Here is a 17,404-nt window from a genome sequence, read left to right on the forward strand (position 1 = left end):
TAAGATCATAACCAGATTGTATCAGACCTGATAACCTTTTTGTACCCTTCAGCTTTGTGTGATTGTGCAGTACAGCCTTGGGTTGGTTACTTGTATGCTGCAGATTCTGTGCATTTTTAGTAAACAATGTTGTGATATTTCTTGCAGGTGACTCTGAAGTATATTACTCCCTTGTCACCCTTTGTCGAGCGCTGGCGCAATACCTGCGGTCACTCCCCAAAATACCTCAGTCTTTTCACATACAGCAGGAAAATGAAGTGGACATACTGAAGTTTGTGGTCATGTCAGTAGAGGTAAGGGAAGCTCTGTGTAGGTGACAAGTACTAATCTGTAAACATTGGTGTTGGACAACAAGTCAAAACTAATGTTGGTTGTACAGAATTTGATAAATGTTTATTTTTTGTTCATTTTGGCTTTTTTTTTTTGTTAATAGTTTTATTTAAACTCTCCATTCCTACAGACATGCAAATGAAAGTGTCTTTGTTTGCAGGCAGTGTCCTTGCATTTTGTGCAAGAACCAATACCACTGAGTGTGGATCTCCAAGCTGTGCTGGAGTGTTGCTGTCTGACTTTACAACAGATCGGACTGTGGAATTTGCTGGCCTCTGCAGAGTATGTGACCCACTCCTGCTCCCTTATCACCTGCATTCGCTTTATTATAGAGGCTGGTAAGTGAATTTAATGAGCTATTGTTATCTCCTGATGTGTATTTTAATTGGCTTTTTGAACTGCTGATGACACTCGTGAGTAACAGGGGCAGGGCTATATGTCTTGGGATTTCTGCATGTCAGTGGAGTTGCATGCAGTAAATTCTTTGCACTGAAAAGCCTAGCCCAATGTGTAAACATTGGAAGTTTGGGCCAGGAGACCTGGCACTTTCCTTTTTTTTATTTTTTTGACTAGCATGCATTGGACATGCAGCTTCAATAATCTGATATGCAGGCAGGTGACATTCACTTGTATAATAAAGGGGAAGTCCACCTTAACACTAAAATCATTGAACCTCTGACTGTCCTATGAGGTTGCATGACTCAAGACCTTCTGTCCGGACTGTGCTGATTGGCCATGCACCCTCCCAGCAAAACACACCAAACTGAGCATGTGCAGAGTGCCCCAAGGCTCTGTACTAGCAGGAGATTAATTGGACAGATGCAAAGGAGGATCCGAGAAGACAGGATCAAACAGCCCTTTTACACAATGCAGAGGATTAACCCCTTAGGTTCCAAGGTAGTATAACAAGCATGCTTTACTGCATACACAGACTGATTTTACTGTTTAGTAACACTTTAAGACACTGGATATGCCCATATATCCTGCTAGTCATTAGGTAACAAAGCAAGATTGAGGATGATGGCTATAGAACATGAACCATCAAATGGACAGCTTCCAAATTTCTATTCTGGCATATTCCCAGGCAGGCACCCATGCAGTAAACAGAGCAACCCCCACACATTTTATTACAGAATAATGAAATTTGCCTCCACCTCTGGAATCGCATATATTTCCAGGTTTTTATTTCCTTCAGTCATGTTTACAATTATTTTACTTCTGTTTGTGCATGTCAAATCTAGCAAAATTAAGACGTAGGAATATTGCACTCCGCAGCAGTTGATTCTGTCAGGTATACGTTCAGAATCTCTTCTCTGATTACTGCTGCTTTGTGTGGATAAGCCTGCAGACGTCTGTTCAATAGAAAGTCAGGAAGGCCAACAGTTGCAGGAAACATTGTGCTGGTAATTAGAAATGGTTGTTCCAGTGAAATAGTAAGTCATGCACTGCAAATAATACTATAGCAGAAGATAGAAACTGGGATGCACAGTATAATGTGAACGATGCACCCAACTGTAAAATAGGTTTAGAACTCTAGAAGTTACAAAAGAATTCCAGGATAATAAACCGTGAGGCTGCAGCATATTTCAGGCAAGGCATGTAATGTGGAAAAACCAAAAGAAACCTGTGCTCACAGCATGAACAATTTCTCACTTTAACCATCCAGCTGCCAGCAAATATATAATGATACACCATATAAACTGAAATTGAAAATATGTACGTGGCGCTAGCTACTTTAACTAAATTATAAATTGTGACTAAATCATACTTTCCACGTGTGAAAAATATCAGTTTAAATTATTGGCTTAATCAATGTGTGCGTATATAAATCATGCATCTGCACATCACATGAAAAGGGATCCAATATACTCAAAGGTGCAAAATTACAAAATATAATGTGTAAATAATAAAATAAAAATGTATTCAAAGAACTGGTGCAACAAAAGTCAACAGTCCCAATGTTTCACTAGACCGTTCTCCTTAGTACCATGAAAACCAGGTTCCCGGTGAACAAAATGAATATGCTCTTAAAAGAAAGCCATGATCCCCGTAGAAAGAGTGGTCATAATAGGCATGTGCCGCAGATCCTTCTGGCTCACTCTGGCCCGGGCCCCCAAGGGTTCTTGGTCCTGCAACTCAGTCATACAATATGTACCCAACGAGAAGAAAGGCAGGCAATAGTGTAATTCTGCAAGTTAATGATTTATTAAAAAGCATTCATATAGACTTACAGAACCAGTGAGCATACGTCGCGCACAGAAGCGAACACATACGTGAGTAGCGCCCGCATATGAAAACGGTGTTAAAACCGCACAAGTGAGGTATTGCCACGATCGTTGGGGTGAAAGCAATAATTCTAGCCCTATACCTTCTCTGTAACTCAAGATGCAACCTGTAGAATTTTTTAAATGTCGCTTATGAAAATTTTTAAGGGTAAAAGTTTGACGCCATTCCACGAGCGGGCCCAATTTTGAAGCGTGACATGTTGGGTATCATTTTACTCGGCGTAACATTATCTTTCACAATATAAAAAAAATTGGGCAAACTTTACTGTTGTCTTATTTTTTAATAAAAAAAGAGATTTTTTTTCCCCCAAAAAAGTGCACTTTTAAGACCGTTGCGCAAATACGGTGTGACAAATAGTGTTGCAATGACCGCCATTTTATTCTCTAGGGTGTTAGAAAAATATATATATAATGTTTGGGGGTCTTAAGTAATTTTCTAGCAAAAAAAAAAAAACGGTTTTAATTTTGTAAACACAGGGCCAGATTCACGTAGCCCGGGCGCAGCGCAACGTAACCGATTTAGGTTACACCGCCGCAAATTTTCTGGCTAAGTGCCCGATCCACAAAGCACTTACCTGGAAATTTGCGGCGTTGTATCCTAAATCCGTCCGGCGCAAGGCGGGCCAATTCAAATGGGGCGGGTACCATTTAAATTAGGCGCGCTCCCACGCCGGACGTACTGCGTATGCTCCCGACGCAAATTTCCCGACGTGCTTTGCGCAAAATTACGACGCGCCGCCGTTTTGAGAATCGCGACGTGAAAAAAGACTTGCGCCGGGAATTTATTTTTGTTAAAAATTCAAAAGCGACGCGGGAAAGACGGGTATACTTTTACATGGTGTACTAATTTTACACTTTGTAAAAGGTGCCCTATCTTTGCGACGGCAAACTAACACTTGCGGCGACGTAACGACGGGAAAACGTTTCGTGGATCGCCGTAAGTGCTAATTTGCATACCCGACGCTGGTTTATGACGCAAACTCCCCCCAGCGGCGGCCGCGGTACTGCATCCTAAGATCCGACAGTGTAAAACTATTACACCTGTCGGATCTTAGGGATATCTATGCGTAACTGATTCTATGAATCAGCCGCATAGATAGAAACAGGGATACGACGGCGTATCAGCAGATACGCCATCGTATCCCTTTTGTGAATCTGGCCCACAGAGTCTGAAAAACAGGCAAGGTCCTTTAAAGCGGGAGTTCAACCATTTCTTTTTTTTTTTTTTTTTTTTTTCCTTAGCTTCCTGCTCGTTCGGTCTAGGGGAATCGGCTATTTGTATTAAAATATGATCCGTACTTACCCGTTTTCGAGCTGCATCTTCTTCCGTCGCTTCCGGGTATGGGTCTTCGGGAGAGGGCGTTCCTTCTTGATTGACAGTCTTCCGAGAGGCTTCCGACGGTCGCATCCATCGCGTCACTCGTAGCCGAAAGAAGCCGTACGTCGGTGCGGCTCTATACTGCGCCTGCGCACTGACGTTCGGCTTCTTTCGGAAAATCGTGACGCGATGGATGCGACCGTCGGAAGCCTCTCGGAAGACTGTCAATCAAGAAGGAACGCCCATTCCCGCAGCCCATACCCGGAAGCGACGGAGAGGATGCATCTCGTAAACGGGTAAGTACGGATCATATTTTAAAACAAATAGCCGATTCCCCTAGTAAAAACGAGCAGGAATCTAAGGCTAAAAAATGCCCTCTAAGGGTGAACCACCGCTTTAAGTGGTTAATATTTGTTTACAGTCTTACATTTAGAGCCCAAAAAAAATACAGAAAGATTTCAGACTCAAAAATGTGGTGAATAACCTACTTGTATTCATTCCCAAACTCTGTACATCTTGGTGTTACGTATGCTTTTATCATGTCATATCATGTCAGGGATATGGGCCATGTGATATTAGCTGAGGTTGAACGTAGGGATGTAGAAGACGTAGTCTTATATTGCGTTGCTTTTTATGTTTTAGTTGCAGTTGAACCTGGAGAGCAACTTCTGAGCCCAGAGAGGAAGAAAGACAGTTCGTCTGAAGACCAAGCAGGAGATGAGGCAGATTCACGAGTAAAAGGTACACATGGTTTTGATGCCGTGCTTTTATTCTATACCTTTTCATTGGAGACACCTTGTTGTTTTATTCTTCAAGAATTGCCCTAGCCATGTTCCTAATCACCCCTAGTGCCCTGGTCTCCAAACTGACCTTTGTTTCCCTTTTGTTAGGATTCAGATGACATTTGCTCGGTGTATGGCCAACTAAAGTCTCTCTAAATTTAGTACAGAAAGTTAACATTTTTTATGTGGTGCACTTTATTGGCTAAACGATTCCGAACTCTAAACAATGCCTAAACCCGAGCAGCTGGAAAAACTCCTATCCCCTTGGATAATACAAGTATACAAACCAGATATACCGATGCAATAGCTCAATCGTCTGCTTATCACCATATTCCATGTATTAGCCCTGGTTCACGTTGATGCTACTTCACTTGAAGTAGTGCAATTTCAAAGTAGTAAGGTCAGCGTGATTTCAGCTGCTACTTGATAGACATCTGTGCGGCTTTATGCACAGATGTCTATTAAAGTCCCACCTGAAATCGGCAAAGGTAGTGCAGGAACTACTTTTGCAAAATGGTGCTGCGCCGATTGGAACAGTGCCATTGCCTCCAATAGGCTGCGACTTGTCATGCGATTTGATCTCTCAAATCCCATGACAAATCTCTCTAATGTGAACTTAGGCTTAAACACAAATCTTCTCCATAGCTTTGGAAAAGCGCATTTATTTAAAAAAAGTAAGTCTACTTTTGCTGAGAGAAAACATATTCTCCTCCTGGATTCATCTATGTAGGTTGCAAGGATTTGACAAACATTGTTGCAAATTTGTAGCTTTTGTTCTAAAGGAAAAGCTTTGTGTCCATGTGCAGCGTGAATCTGTATGGCAGTGGTTTTATAATTATCAATCAGCTGTTGCACCTGGGTTCTAAGGCTGCATTCACACTATTACGCGGCGTATTTCTTTATCGTACATCACGGGACACAGAGCGGCATATTCATTACTATATGGGTTATATGGAGTACCTTCAGGTGTTGACACTGGCAATCTCAAACAGGAAATGCCCCTCCCTATATAACCCCCTCCCATAGGAGGAGTACCTCAGTTTTACGCCAGTGTCTTAGGTGTTAGTCATGGTTTAGCTTGCCTCCGCATCCTTGGGATTAGGTGAGCTACCGGTTCTGTCCAAAAAAGCCTCAGCGCTAAAGTGGTCAGTAACCGGACCCCAAACCCTTGGGGTATAGCCCATAATGCTTTTCTTTTTAGAGAGCTGGACCCTGGGCCCAGAACTTAGAAACCTTTGGGTGCCTAATGTTTTCTGTTGCCAGGGTGCTATATGGGCCCAGGACAGTGGATCCTTCATAGGAACCCAGGGCCTGAAGGTCTAGACATCCCCACGGAGATGGGGGAAGATTGGGCCTCTTGCTTGGCAAAGTCCTGCGGCATGGAGCAGGTAAGTGAGGGGAAAACTTGCGGAACTTGGTTCTTAGCAGGTTTTTTTCTGGGGGGTCACAGGGGACATGCCTAAAGTTATGCACTGCATCTGGCAAACTAGTCACATATCATAAAGATAGGATGGCTCTATATGTATTATTCCCCATAAGATGTGACCTCCCTTGTAGTGTTGGAAAAGCATTGAGTGGGGCCTGTGTGATATAAAAGTATATGTGTGTGTCAGAGAGCTGTGCTTACCTGCAAGCCTCCAGGCGATGCTCCATTCAGTCTTCCTCCTCAGAGCCTGCAAAGCAGGCAAAACGCTGACCTCCTCATGGTTCCAGGCTGCAGGCTGCAGTTTGCTGGAACAGAGAGGTCCCTTCCTCCCAAACCCCCCCCCCCCTGTCGGGAGGGGCATTTCCTGTTTGAGATTGCTGGGGGGGGAAGGGCGGGTCAGTGGCTTAAGGAAGGGGCGGCCCTTCCTTGTTTGTTCCATTCAATACTTTGGAACTGGGGAAGAAAGACCAGAGCGGCAGCACGGGGCGCCGAGGACACACAGTGGCCAGAAAGGATATTGCAGTCTTCAGAAGACTGTTTTTCAAGCCTAGAAATAGGCTGTTTCTTTTCCATCTCATAGTTTTTCTTTGCAATACTACTCAGGGGGACAGAATGTTTTTTCTTTCCTGGATTTGAAACAAAAACGAAAAAAAAAAAAAAAGAAAAGTCATCTAGGGGAGAGGAAGCATTTTTTATCCCCCAAACAGGTGTTTGGGCAATTAACTTTTATAGTTCCAAATACCAATAGGTAGCATGTGTACCTCGGTATTGTACCATGGCATCCGGGTCAGAGGGTACAAGAGGTGGGGATTCCCCCAGAGAGTCTGAGGTCTCGGACAAAGTTATGCCGCTGCTTTCCCCACAGGGAGCCTTGGGGCCATCGGGATCTGGGGCTGGAGCTGGCGCGGGTCAGTCCAACCCTAAGATGGTCACGGACAAGGTATTACTCACCTCTTTAAAGCGGGGGTTCACCCTTAGAGGGCACTTTTCCCCCTTAGATTCCTGCTCGTTATTACTAGGGGAATCGGCTATTTATTTTAAAATATGTGCAGTACTTACCCGTTTACGAGACGCATCCTCTCCGTCGCTTCCGGGTATGGGCTTCGGGAATGGGCGTTCCTTCTTGATTGACAGGTTTCCGAGAGGCTTCCGACGGTCGCATCCATCGCGTCACGATTTTCCGAAAGAAGCCGAACGTCGGTGCGCAGGCGCAGTATAGAGCCGCGCCGACGTTCGGCTTCTTTCGGCTACGAGTGACGCGATGGATGCGACCGTCGGAAGCCTCTCGGAAGGCTGTCACTCAAGAAGGAACGCCGGCTCCCGAAGACCCATACCCGGAAGCGACGGAAGAAGATGCAGCTCGAAAACGGGTAAGTACTGCACATATTTTAATATAAATAGCCGATTCCCCTAGACCGAACGAGCAGGAAGCTAAGGGGAGATTTTTTTTTTTTTTTTAAATGGGTGAACTCCCGCTTTAAGAGAGATGGAGAAAAGAATGGGAAAAATGATAGCCACAGCTATGCGGGGCAGTAAACGGATTAGATCTCCGTCGCCCGAGCGCGGACCCTCAGAAGAGGAGGTCCTTTCCTCATGGGAATTGGACGACCTCTTGGACAAGGACCAAGTAGGTTCAGGGATCGAAGATCCGGATACAGAGGAGTCTGGAGCAGTCTCCCAAGGGGAGAGCTGGTGGATTCAAGCCTTAACGGACTTGGTCCATAATGCATTCAACTTGCCAGTACCAGATCTCCAGGTGTCTACGGTTTCAGCTTTGGGCTCACTGAGGGCGCCTCAAAGCAATGCAGTATTTCCGATCCACCCTCTACTAGAGGGAGTTTTGTTCCAAGATTGGAACAAGCCAGATAAAATCTTCTTACCACCTAAAAGATTCTCTGCCCTATATCCTATGGAAGATAAATTTTCCAAGAAATGGGCTACTCCTACAGTGGACGCAGCCATCTCATGTATTAACAAATCATTAACATGCCCTGTAGAAAACATACAGGTATTCAAGGATCCAGTTGATAAACGCTTGGAAGCACTACTTAAGAACTCCTTCACTACTGCAGGGGCAGTAGTACAGCCAGCCGTGGCTGCGATTGGGGTTGCTCAAGCATTATCGGATCAAGTTAAGCAGATGCTTAAACTTATTCCTGCCCAGCAGGCAGAAGAATTTTCGGATGTCCCTAGGGCCATATGTTTTACAGTAGACGCAATTAAGGATTCTATCCAGCAAGCGTCACGTTTATCGTTATCCCTTATCCATATGAGAAGACTCTTATGGTTAAAAAGCTGGGAGGCCGAGCCCCCATGCAAGAAGCTCCTGGTAGGGTTCCCCTTCCATGGAGGACGACTCTTCGGAGAAGACCTAGATAAATACATTCAAACCATTTCAAATGGCAAAAGTACTCTCTTGCCAACTAAGAGGAAGTTTCAGGGGCCTGCGTTTAAACGACAGTACTCCCCTGGGCAGGGGCCCTCTAATGCCAAACAGTATCGACGGCCTCCTGCGAAAGCAAACTTCGGCTTCAACAGCAAATCACAAGGACAGGCTGCTAGAGGCAGAAAGCAGTGGGTTCGCAAACCAGCAAAACCAGCCCCCAAGCCGACCTTATGAAGGGACGCCCCCACCCACGAAGGTGGGGGGAAGGCTGCGACTCTTTTCAGAGGTTTGGGAAGCCAGCATTCCCGACGAGTGGGTACGGTCTTCCGTGGCCACGGGCTACAAATTAGATTTCCTAAGGTTTCCTCCTCTTCATTTCCAGGAGTCGAGGATTCCAAACGATCCGGAGAAAGGAGCCGCATTAATGTCGGCATTAAATCATCTACTTTCCCAGGAAGTAATAGTAGAGGTACCAGTCCTGGAACAGGGGCTAGGTTTCTACTCCAACCTATTCATCATCCCGAAGTCCAATGGAGATGTCAGGCCAATTTTGGACCTAAAGATGGTAAATGCATACCTAAAGATCCGCTCATTTCGGATGGAATCCGTGCGGTCAGCAGCTACCACACTCCAAAAGGACGACTTCATGGCGTCCATAGACATAAAGGATGCCTACCTTCATCTTCCAATTTATCAGCCACATCAAAAATATCTACGCTTCATGGTGGCTTCGCGTCACTTCCAATTCGTGGCGCTTCCCTTCGGGTTGGCTACGGCCCCCCGGGTGTTCACGAAGGTCCTAGCTCCAATCCTAGCCAAACTAAGGATCCAAGGGGTCACGATCCTAGCATACCTGGACGACCTCCTAGTCATAGATCACTCGTCTCCCGGCTTGGAGCGAGCAGTGGCCCTCACGGTCCAATACCTCGAGAAGTTCGGCTGGGTCCTAAATCGAGAAAAGTCAGCTTTCCTGCCCACAAGGCAGTTGGAATATCTCGGCATTAGATTAGACACAGAACAACAAAGAGTGTTTCTACCTCTGAGGAAGGTCAAAGCCATCAAGGAATTAATCCTACTGGTTCTAAGCAAGAAGGAACCGACTATTCGCCTATGTATGAGGTTACTAGGCAAGATGGTGGCCACATTCGAGGCGGTACCATACGCCCAGAGCCACACTCGCATCCTGCAGGCAGCCATCCTGTCAGCATGGAGCAGAAGGCCACAGGCCTTGGATATCCCGTTGCCGCTCTCATCAAGAGTCCGACAAAGTCTGTGTTGGTGGTTAGACCCTCAGAATCTACTGAAGGGGAAGTCTTTCAGCCCAGTGGCTTGGAAGATAGTGACCACAGACGCCAGCCTGACGGGCTGGGGAGCAATTTTGGATGGTTGCACTCGCCAAGGTACTTGGGCAACGCCAGAGAAGCAGTTGCCCATCAACATCTTGGAGCTCAGAGCTGCTCGACTAGCCCTCAGGGCTTGGACGTCAAAATTGCAGGGGTTCCCGGTGAGAATTCAATCAGACAATGCCACGGCCGTGGCATACATAAATCACCAAGGGGGAACCAGGAGTCAAGCCGCTCAGAGAGAGGTGAGCTTGATTCTCCTATGGGCAGAGGCTCATGTGCCCTGCATATCGGCAATATTCATTCCAGGAGTGGACAACTTTCAGGCGGACTTCTTAAGCCGCCAGACTCTTTTGCCGGGGGAATGGTCTCTGCATCCACAAATCTTTCAAGCACTCTGCCAAAGATGGGGAGTGCCGGACGTGGATATCATGGCATCGAGACTCAACAAGAAGCTAGACAGGTTCATGTCCCGCTCAAGGGATCCGATGGCCTGCGGAACCGATGCGTTGGTTTGCCCTTGGCATCGGTTCAAACTTCTTTATGCGTTTCCCCCGCTCCAGTTACTACCCCGCCTGCTGCGCAGGATCCGGGTGGAGCACATACCAGTCATCCTGGTAGCTCCAGCATGGCCCAGAAGGGCATGGTACTCACTAATCTTAAGGATGGTAGTGGGAGACCCTTGGACTCTTCCTCTACGGCCAGACCTGCTATCGCAAGGTCCGATCCTCCACCCTGCCTTACGGCATCTAAATTTGACGGCCTGGAAGCTGAATCCCTGATTCTCAGGGGTAGAGGTCTGTCTCAGAAAGTAATCTCTACCCTAATCAGAGCCAGGAAACCGGTCTCTAGGGTGATTTATTACAGGGTCTGGAAGGCCTATGTAGGCTGGTGTGAGTCCAAGCGATGGCTTTCTCGCAAATTTACCATCGATAGAGTATTAAGTTTTCTCCAGCTAGGAGTGGATAAAGGATTGGCATTAAGCACAATCAAAGGACAGATTTCTGCTCTGTCAGTGTGGTTTCAGCGGCCGCTGGCCACCCACTCGCTGGTTAAGACCTTCCTTCAAGGGGTCTTACGTATTAAACCTCCAGTTAAATCCCCGCTTTGCCCGTGGGATTTAAACCTTGTTCTGTCAAGTTTACAGAAACAACCGTTTGAGCCGTTGGCTGAAATTCCTTTGGTTTTACTGACAAGAAAGTTAGTATTTTTGGTCGCCATAGTTTCCGCAAGAAGAGTATCGGAACTGGCGGCCTTATCCTGTAAGGAACCATATCTTATTTTTCATAAGGACAGGGTCGTTCTCCGCCCTCATCCTTCCTTCCTACCGAAGGTTGTATCCAGTTTTCATTTGAACCAGGATTTGGTATTACCATCCTTCTTCCCTAAACCTACTTCCAGAAAGGAAGGGTTGCTGCATACCTTGGATATCGTCAGGGCCATGAAGGCCTATCTTAAAGCTACAAAGAAGATCCGGAAAACAGATGTGCTGTTCATATTACCGGATGGGCCCAAGAAGGGGCAGGCAGCTGCAAAGTCCACCATTTCTAGGTGGATTAAGCAATTAATCACTCAGGCCTACGGCTTGAAAGGGTTGCCTCCTCCAGTATCATTAAAGGCTCATTCTACTAGGGCCATGGGCGCCTCCTGGGCAGCACACCACCAGATCTCTATGGCTCAAGTTTGCAAGGCGGCAACCTGGTCTTCTGTCCACACGTTTACAAAATTCTACCAGTTGGACGTAAGAAGGAAGTCTGATACAGCCTTTGGGCAGGCAGTGCTGCAGGCTGCAGTTTGAGACCCTCGGATTCCGGGGGCTCCTCTTTTTTGAGTTAAATTTAAAATTTAAGATTATTTTTCTCAACTAAGTTGGATTTATTATGATTTGAGTATTTCTCTAAATTAAATCCTTTTGTCTTGGAGATGTTCTCCCTCCCCTCATTGTGAGCATTGCTTTGGGACATCCCATATAGTAATGAATATGCCGCTCTGTGTCCCGTGATGTACGATAAAGAAAAAGGGATTTTTAATACAGCTTACCTGTAAAATCCTTTTCTTGGAGTACATCACGGGACACAGAGCTCCCACCCCTCTTTTTGGGGACCATTTTGGGAGGCATACTGCTTGCTACAAACTCCTCCTATGGGAGGGGGTTATATAGGGAGGGGCATTTCCTGTTTGAGATTGCCAGTGTCAACACCTGAAGGTACTCCATATAACCCATATAGTAATGAATATGCCGCTCTGTGTCCCGTGATGTACTCCAAGAAAAGGATTTTACAGGTAAGCTGTATTAAAAATCCCTTTTTTGCCGCGATTTGTAAACTTTTTTTTTTTTTAACAAAACATTTAACATTGATGTCTATGCCGAAAGCCGTCTGAAAAAAAGGGTCCGGGACTTGTTTTCAGGCGTACGGTGTTCGGCGTGAGATGTGAACCATCTCATAGACATCAATGTAAATTCACCCCTCCAGCGGCACCAGCGTCGCGCTTCAGGCTTATATACGCCTAGGTGTGAATGGGATCTAAGGAGGAATGTGGCAGGGTCTGCATCCTTTTAGATAGGATTTCCCTTTGGGGAGTATAGTGGATTTGGTTCAGGTGTTTCCTCATGATTGCACAATTGACTCAATACTGCACAGTATACGAGTCCACACCTTCTGGTAAGCATGCCCATTTTACTATATGGTGGCGGACCGCACAATGATAACACGTTTTAACCTACTGTGTTTCTTCACTGTGATTTCTTTCCAACTCATGGGACTGATTTTCCATGGTGGACTACTGTATGATGATTATTCATGACACTGTTTTTTCTCTATGTTTTTTTTTTTTTTTTTCATAATTATTGCAGTTTACTGATTTAACAATTCCCATTTATTTTATGATCCTGCTGGATCCTCTACCAGTTTAAGTAGTCACAAGTTTTGTGGGACCTGGGTCCCATATACATTTATCACTTTGTTTAGAATTCACTTTTGGTTCACATTATTTGAGCGCTGAACTAATGTTTACATGATTATTTGCACTATATGTCTAGTGATGTGTTGGCTGCTAAGTAGTCTATAAGTGCAGTTTTTACATTTCTTTTTTTTGGTTATAATGTAGGCATTACTTCTACTCTACTACTTGGTTTCTATACAGAGCTGCACCAGATTTTGCACTCTTTTGCTTTAATAAATCGACCGCCAAGTGTTTTGTATTACTGTATTTATTGGCGTATAACAATCACTTTTTTACCCTGTAAATAGAGGGTAAACTGTGCCTGCGTGTTATACGCAGGGGCAGTAGAACGTTTTTTTTTCCTGAAAATTCCCTCTTAACCACTTGAATACCGCGTCATGTAAAATGACGGCTTCACAGTGGCTCTGGAAACTCAACAGGACGTCAATTGACGTCCTGGATTCCTCCGGCCACTGGGGGGCGCGCGAGCCCCGAGATGCCGATGCGCGTGCCTGGCGGTCGCGATGTCCGCCAGGCACCCACGATCAGCAGTGACAGAGCAGGGACGTGGAGCTCTGTGTGTAAACACAGAGCTCCACGTCCTGTCAGGGGACAGAGGAGACCGATCTGTGTCTCTTGTACATAGGGACACAGATCGGTCACCTCCCCCATCCCCCACAGTTAGAACACACCTAGGCTACACATTTAACCCCTTCCTCACCCCCTAGTGTTAACCCCTTCAATGCCAGTCACATTTATACAGTAATTAGTGCATATTTATAGCACTGATCGCAGTATAAATGTGAATGGCGCCAAAAGTGTCTGATGTGTCCGCCATAACGTCGCAGTCCCAATAAAAAAATCGCAGATCGCCGCCATTACTAGTAAAAAAAAAAAAAAATAATAATAATTCTGTCCCATATTTTGTAAGCGCTTATTGCGATTTTTTATTTTTTTTTATTATTTTTTTTTTACCAAAAATATGTAGAAGAATACGTATCGACCTAAACTGAGAAAAAATTTGTTGGAAAAAAAAAATTTGGCTATTTATTATAGCAACAAGTAAAAAATATTGAATTTTTTTTCAAAATTGTTGCTTTTTTTGTTTTATAGCGCAAAAAAAAAAAAGGTGATCAAATACCACCAAAAGAAAGCTCTATTTGTGGGGAAAAAAGGACGCCAATTTTGTTTGGGAGCCACGTCGCACGACCGCGCAATTGTCAGTTAAAGCGACGCAGTGCCGGAAGCTGAAATTTCACCTGGTCAGGAGGGGGGTATATGTGCCCGGTATGGAAGTGGTTAAAGTTAGGGTGCGTGTTATACGCCTGTGCCTGTTATACCCTGATAAATACGGTATATCACAGTCCTATTCACTTATCTCTTATTAAAAAAAAAAAAAAACAATTCAAACAGTACTGGAAAATATTGGAGATGGCAGGACTGGCCTTCAGGTGCAGGACTGTACACTTGGAATGGAGCTGATAATAAAGAACCTGTGAAGAAATCTGAATCCTGCTTCTTAATCTTCCAAAGATTGACAAATAATCAGTGGTTTACTCTATGGAGCAGAGAGAGACGTAGTGGAGGGCTATATTCTTCGCAGAATTGCAGCATGTGGAATATTATTGTAAATTTTGCTTGTAAAACTTTTTCAGTATCTCCTATTGAGGGTCATAGAAATTCATATACAGTTGGGCTACACCGCCACTTTCAGGAGGCTTGGACACTGGCAAACAGAAAAATTGTAAGCCAACCTCTGTATAATCACTCCTGTACCCAGCATTCCTCAAAATTTTGCTGGTGCTCTAGAAGGTTGGACGCTCTGCTGAGTAAAGTCAAACTATGTTTTGCTAGCTTTTTTCCTTTTTTTCTTTATTTTCTTTGGAACTTCAATCAAGATATCTCGCTGACAGGAGGTTGGATTGGACTTGCAGGGCTAGCATAAAATGTGACCTTTGGGCAATGGGTCAGCATTGGGGCACTTTCCGGACCTGAGTTTACTGCATTAGTTAACTGTGGAGCGCTTTTAAGGTCCAGAGCGTTGGCACAGCCCCAGGTGACCCCATCACTGAAGACACTTTTTGAGTAAGGCAGGTCAGGCTGAAGCACCAGCAGAAGCTACCTCTTCCTTATGTATGTATGTATGTATGTATGTATGTATGTGTTTCAATGGGAGTACCCCTGAAAAACAAAAGCTAATTTGCCTTTTGATTTTAATCTGTTTTACAATACATCGCGAAACTTCACTATGGCCTGTTTTTCTTCATTTTATCCATGGTAATTTCTTCTGTTGGAGTCCTTCCCTGGCCAGTCACATCCAGGTACCAGTACAGACCTTAGGCCACCAACTGTACTAAAGCTCCACCTGATCCCTTTTTTAAAGCGAAAGGGTCATGGTGGTCTGGTAAGTAAGCACTTACCTCTACCTCTCACCGAGTGCCGTCAGTTTGCTATCTGTTCCGTGGTGATGGTGTCTACTCTCAAGTTAACCATTTGATGCATGGACTTAACAATTTCTTATCATTTAGTGACCATTGCTGCATTTTTTTAACCTGTTTTCACCTATTTTTTGATGTTATCATATAAGCACTTGCACTTTAAATCACTATTTGTATTGTTGACCTTTATAGTTAATATATTGTTTCAAGTTAGAATTTGGAATTTATTTTTCACCTATTAGCGCCCCCTTATTATCCACCCCCCACTATGTTATGTGTGCCAGGTAAGCAGATCCCATATACACTTCCAGGGGCCAAGAATCCGCCTTTCTTCTGGTATTCCCTCACCAATCTGATGTGCTATATGCTTTATCCCTGCCTACCTTTGTTAGGGTGTCCGCTTTGGAGGACTTGTGAGATTGTAACATTTTGAGGTCACAGCCCTTATGGTTGCTTTAACCACTTAAAGCGGATGTGCCATGGGAAAAAAATATTAAAATCCAGCAGCTACAAATACTGCAGCTGCTGACTTTTAATATTAGGACACTTACCTGTCCTGGAGTCCAGCGCCGATCGCAACAGAGGACGAGCGATCGCTCGTCTCTGCTGCTCCCCCCGCCATCCACGCTGAGGGAACCAGGAAGTGAAGCGCTGCGGCTTCACTGCCCGGTTCCCTACGGCGCATGCGCGAGTCGCGCCCGCCGATTGGCTCCCGCTGTGTGCTGGGAGCCGAGTGTTCCCAGCACACAACGGGGGGGGCGACGGGATGTGACGGAATGCCCGTCTTTTGCCCGTGAATGCCGGGCCGGAAGTGGGTGCAAATACCTGTCTTTAGACAGGTATCTGCACCCCCTCCCCCCTGAAAGGTGTCAAATGTGACACCGGAGGGGGGGAGGGTTCCGATCAGCGGGACTCCACTTTAGGGTGGAGAACCGCTTTAAGGACCGCCTAATGCCGATATACGTCGGCAGAATGGCACAGCTGGGCACATCAACATATATGTACGTTGATCTTTAAGCCCAGCCGTGGGTCGTGGGCTTAAAGATCCGAAGCTGCGGGACCTGCGAACCCGATCGCCGCTGGAGTCCCGCGATCAGGTCCGCGGGTCCCGCTTCCGCGTTCTTCACTGTGGCGGTGTCATCGATCATGTGATCTCTTTTATAGGGATCCACAATCGATGATGTCACACCTACAGCCACACCCCTACAGTTGTAAACACACATGAGGTCACACATAACCCCTTCAGCGCCCCCTGTGGTTAACTCCCAAACTGCAACTGTCATTTCCACAGTAAACAATGCATTTTAAATGCATTTTTTGCTGTGAAAATGACAATTGTCCCAAAAATGTGTCAAAATTGTCCGAAGTAATGTCGCAGTCACGAAAAAAAATCGCTGATCGCCGCCATTAGTAGTAAAAAAAAAATAAAAATTATAAAAATGCAATAAAACTATTCCCTATTTTGTAAACGCTATACATTTTGCGCAAACCAACCGATAAACGCTTATTGCGATTTTGTTTGTTACCAAAAATAGGTAGAAGAATACATATCGGCCTAAACTGAGGAAAAAAAATGTGTTTTATATATATATATATATATTTTTGGGGAATATTTATTATAGCAAAAAGTAAAAAATATTGAATTTTTTCAAAATTGTCGCTCTATTTTTGTTTATAGCGCAAAAAATAAAAACCGCAGTGGTTATCAAATACCACCAAAAGAAAGCTCTATTTGTGGGGAAAAAAAGGATGCCAATTTTATTTGGGAGCCACGTCGCACGACCGCGCAATTGTCTGTTAAATCAACGCAGTCCCGATTCGCAAAACCTGGCCTGGTCCTTTAGCTGCATTTTGGTCCGGGTCTTAAGTGGTTAATGTGATGATTCTCTCAGTGAAATTGATTGTCTAGGATTCTTCTCCTTTTTACAGAAATAGCCTGTCCGTGTTTGAATTTAAGTTTCCCTAAGTGGACGGCAGAGAAAATACGTTTTTTTTTCTTGCCTTAAAATCTTTTTCTTGTGGTCTGTTGAAGGACACATACCCCTCCCATCTGTTTGTTTTTTGCTCCTGTCTTGGTACTGCTTTTTTATAAAGCCAAAGAATGCTGGAAAAAATGCAAATTCTGCAGAGGTTGGAAATGTTTGTTTGCCAGT

General features: G+C 44.9%; 1 protein-coding gene across 2 annotated transcripts in view; it reads left to right on the forward strand.

The window, feature by feature from the left end:
• The window catches only part of HTT (huntingtin), a 261,043-nt gene that overhangs the window by 177,976 nt on the left and 65,663 nt on the right, over positions 1-17,404 (forward strand). For both annotated transcript variants that reach the window (XM_040335343.1, XM_040335344.1), the window contains 3 exons: positions 148-293; positions 491-668; positions 4,576-4,674. In XM_040335343.1, coding sequence (XP_040191277.1) covers positions 148-293; positions 491-668; positions 4,576-4,674 — 423 coding nt within the window. The remainder of the gene's footprint in view (positions 1-147; positions 294-490; positions 669-4,575; positions 4,675-17,404) is intronic.

The sequence above is a fragment of the Rana temporaria genome, chromosome 1, assembly GCF_905171775.1.
Source record: "Rana temporaria chromosome 1, aRanTem1.1, whole genome shotgun sequence".
Lineage (NCBI taxonomy): Eukaryota > Metazoa > Chordata > Amphibia > Anura > Ranidae > Rana > Rana temporaria.